This window comes from Gopherus flavomarginatus, chromosome 1, assembly GCF_025201925.1.
Source record: "Gopherus flavomarginatus isolate rGopFla2 chromosome 1, rGopFla2.mat.asm, whole genome shotgun sequence".
Taxonomy (NCBI): Eukaryota; Metazoa; Chordata; order Testudines; family Testudinidae; genus Gopherus; species Gopherus flavomarginatus.
In genome coordinates, this window is record NC_066617.1 from 367,250,103 (window position 1) to 367,253,078 (window position 2,976).

The 2,976-nt window shown below is 49.8% G+C and overlaps 1 protein-coding gene across 1 annotated transcript; it reads right to left on the bottom strand.

Moving 5' to 3' along the window:
- Window positions 1-1,017: 1,017 nt before the first annotated feature.
- On the bottom strand, window positions 1,018-1,974 carry LOC127044011 (olfactory receptor 52K1-like). Its single transcript, XM_050938328.1, has one exon. The coding sequence runs from the start codon at window positions 1,972-1,974 to the stop codon at window positions 1,018-1,020; it is 957 nt and encodes a 318-aa protein (XP_050794285.1).
- Window positions 1,975-2,976: the final 1,002 nt, after the last annotated feature.

Consider the following 2,976-nt stretch of genomic DNA (forward strand, 5'->3'; position numbering starts at 1 on the left):
TTACTTTTCTGATTGTGCATACTGTGCACTATACAGTTTCTCTCTTAAAATGACAAGGAGTCCGGAGGCACCTTAAAGAGTAACAGATTTATTTGGGCATAAGTGTTCATGGATAAAAACCCACTTCTTCAGATGCATGGAGTGAAAATCTGTTATAGAATGTCCAGAAAGCTTAAAATGGTCTTTAACAGTGTCACAAAACAGACATGAAGGTGAGGAAGACACAAAAAACAGGTGATCAAAAAGTTTGAGACAAGGTGACATTACAAGTGGAAGAAGGAGACTGTCAGGACATTGTTAAGAATTTTTAAAACAGCTTCTGAGTAACTTGCAGGGCTGAGATTCACTTAAAAAAAACACCCTTGAGCAATGTAGGGTGATGTTTTTTAGCCTTCCTCTCACAACACAGCCGAGTTAAGTTTTTCTGTAACTGCTCAAGTAAAGTCACAAGCTATGGTGGAAAAATACAATATACATCCAGGGGGAATTCTGCTCTTGAACACAGATGCTAGTTGGAGTCAGCAGCCACTACACTTGGGCAGCCGTTCAAGGCTAACAGATAGATAGATATGCAGATTGATGCTAGATGGTTGGAAGGAGGGATGGGTGGAGGGATGGAGGGATAGATTTATGTGTAGAACTTGGCCTCTGAGGTGGGAACAGTCTTATACTGGGTGCTGTTGGGAAAAGGAGCATTGTTGATTTTCAGTGTTAAATATGAGCCAGTGGTATGGGTAAAATAAGCAACGATCTAAACTTTCATCCCCCAGCTGAGGTCAGAATTAACTTCTGCTAAAAATAATTACTTGTGTTCGTGGCGATTCTGTTCTTCCAGGTCTTGGCCAGGATTGTCAACCTAGCTGGAAAGAAGGAAGCACCAGAACTTTCATAAGAGAGCATCTTCTTGTGGGATTTCTAGCCTGAGGGTCTCCAAGGTTCCTTTTAGATCAGAATCAGAAGCTCTGGGTGCCTATCTGAGCCTTCTGCATCTCACTCATCGTGGTTCAGCATCCAACGCTAGTGGGGGTAAAAGCCCATCCTGGATCTCTTTGGATAGAATGGCCTCAACACTTGGCCCCTGATCTGCTTGGTCTTCATGCCATATATGATGGGGTTCAGCATGGGTGGCGCCAAGAGGTAGAGGTCTGCCAGCAGGATGTGGATGTGCACGGGGATGTTCTGGCCCCAGTGCTGCATGTAGGAGAACAGCACCGGGGTGTAGATAACCAGGATGACGCACACATGGGAGCCGCAGGTGCTGAAGGATTTCAGGCACGCGTCCCTGGAGGAAAGACTGAGGACAGCCCGGAGGATCAGGATGTAGGAGATGGCGATGAAGATGGAGTCTGAGCCCACCACAAAGGTTGCGGCCATTATCCCGTAGACATAGTTGGGCGTGATGTCCCCATAGGCCAGCTTCAACACAGCCATGTGCTCACAGTAGGAATGGGAGATGACCCTGGGCCTGCAGTACGGCAGTCGACTGACCAGGCACATCAAGGGGGTCAACAGGTCGATGCCCCGCACAAAGACAGCCAACCAGATCTTGGTGATGATGGCGTTGATAAAGATGGTGGTATAACGCAATGGCTTGCAGATGGCGACGTAGCGGTCGAAGGCCATGGCCAGCAGCACCCCCGACTCCATGGCAGAGAAGCTGTGGATGAAGAACATCTGGACCATGCAACACTCGAAGCCGATTTCATGGGAGCGGAACCAGAAGATGCTCAGGATCTTGGGCATGGTGGAGGTGGTGAGCACCAGGTCAATGCCTGCCAGCATGCAGAGGAAGTAGTACATGGGCAAGTGCAGGCTCGGCTCCGTTGTGATCACAAAGAGGAGGGTGAAGTTCCCCAGCAGGGCCACAATGTACATGGCACAGAACGGGAAGGCGATCCAGAAGTGGGTGGCCTCCAGCCCGGGAATGCCCATTAGGAGGAAGGTGGAGGGGTTGGAGTGATTGTAGCATGACATGGCGCACGACTGGTTTCTAGGACCATTTCAGAGGCTGGAATTGAAACCACATGGAAGGTTAGTGTCGGCAATGAAAACGCTTTGTCGCTGCAGGTTGCTCCTATCTGGACCCCAGTGCATGCAGAATGCCCCTGTTTGCCTTCTCCCATACAGAGAATTGCAGCCCCATCACTCCGGCCTCCACCAGCTCCTGGGCCTCCCCGGTTTCATTCACCACAGGAACCAGTTCAAAATGGCCGTCTTTTCTACAGTTTTCCCAGGATTTGCTCAAGCTGCGCACAAGGACCTTTTCTCTATACTCTTATCACTGCTGCTTCCCCTCGGAGCTGGACCACAGCTGTATCTCCAGTTTCAGTTTTGGGGACCTGGAAGGACAAATAGCCCAATATCTGAATGGCTTTAGTCAACATCCCAGAAGAGTTTAAATGAAAGAGAAATGGAAGGTTCAGTAGAACCCTGAGATGGGGTCACAAAGGTCTTGATTCACCTCTATGCCTCAGAAGGGTGTAAAGAGCATCTCCTTCTGGGGAGGGGCAGGTGATGGCTGAGCCTTGTGGGAACACTGAATCAGCACTCTCCCCAGGCCTCATCCATCACTTTTGGGGCAGCGTTAGTTGTGGGGCTGCCCCATGGAAGAGGTAGGATTTCATGCACCCTGGTCTGTAGCAGCCATCTTCTGGATGGACTTCGTATTTGTAGGGGACTTTCATCCTGCATTATGCGATGGAAACCTGTGTCTCCTGGGAGTTAACGGAGGTCAGTGTGTGTAGATGACAATTGTAATAAAAGACGGTTACTCACCGTTGTAACTGTTGTTCTTCGAGATGTGTTGCTCATATCCATTCCAGGTAGGTGTACGCGCCGCGGGTGCACGTTTGCCGGAAACTTTTTACCCTAGCAACTCCAGTGGGCCGGCAGGTCGCCCCCTAGAGTGACGCCACTATGGCACTAGATATATACCCCTGCCGGCCCGCCCGCTCCTCAGTTCCTTCTTGCAGGCTA

Coding starts and splice junctions, on each gene's coding strand:
- LOC127044011 (XM_050938328.1), bottom strand. CDS start 1,974: ATGTCATGCTACAATCACTCCAACCCCTCCACCTTCCTCCTAATGGGC.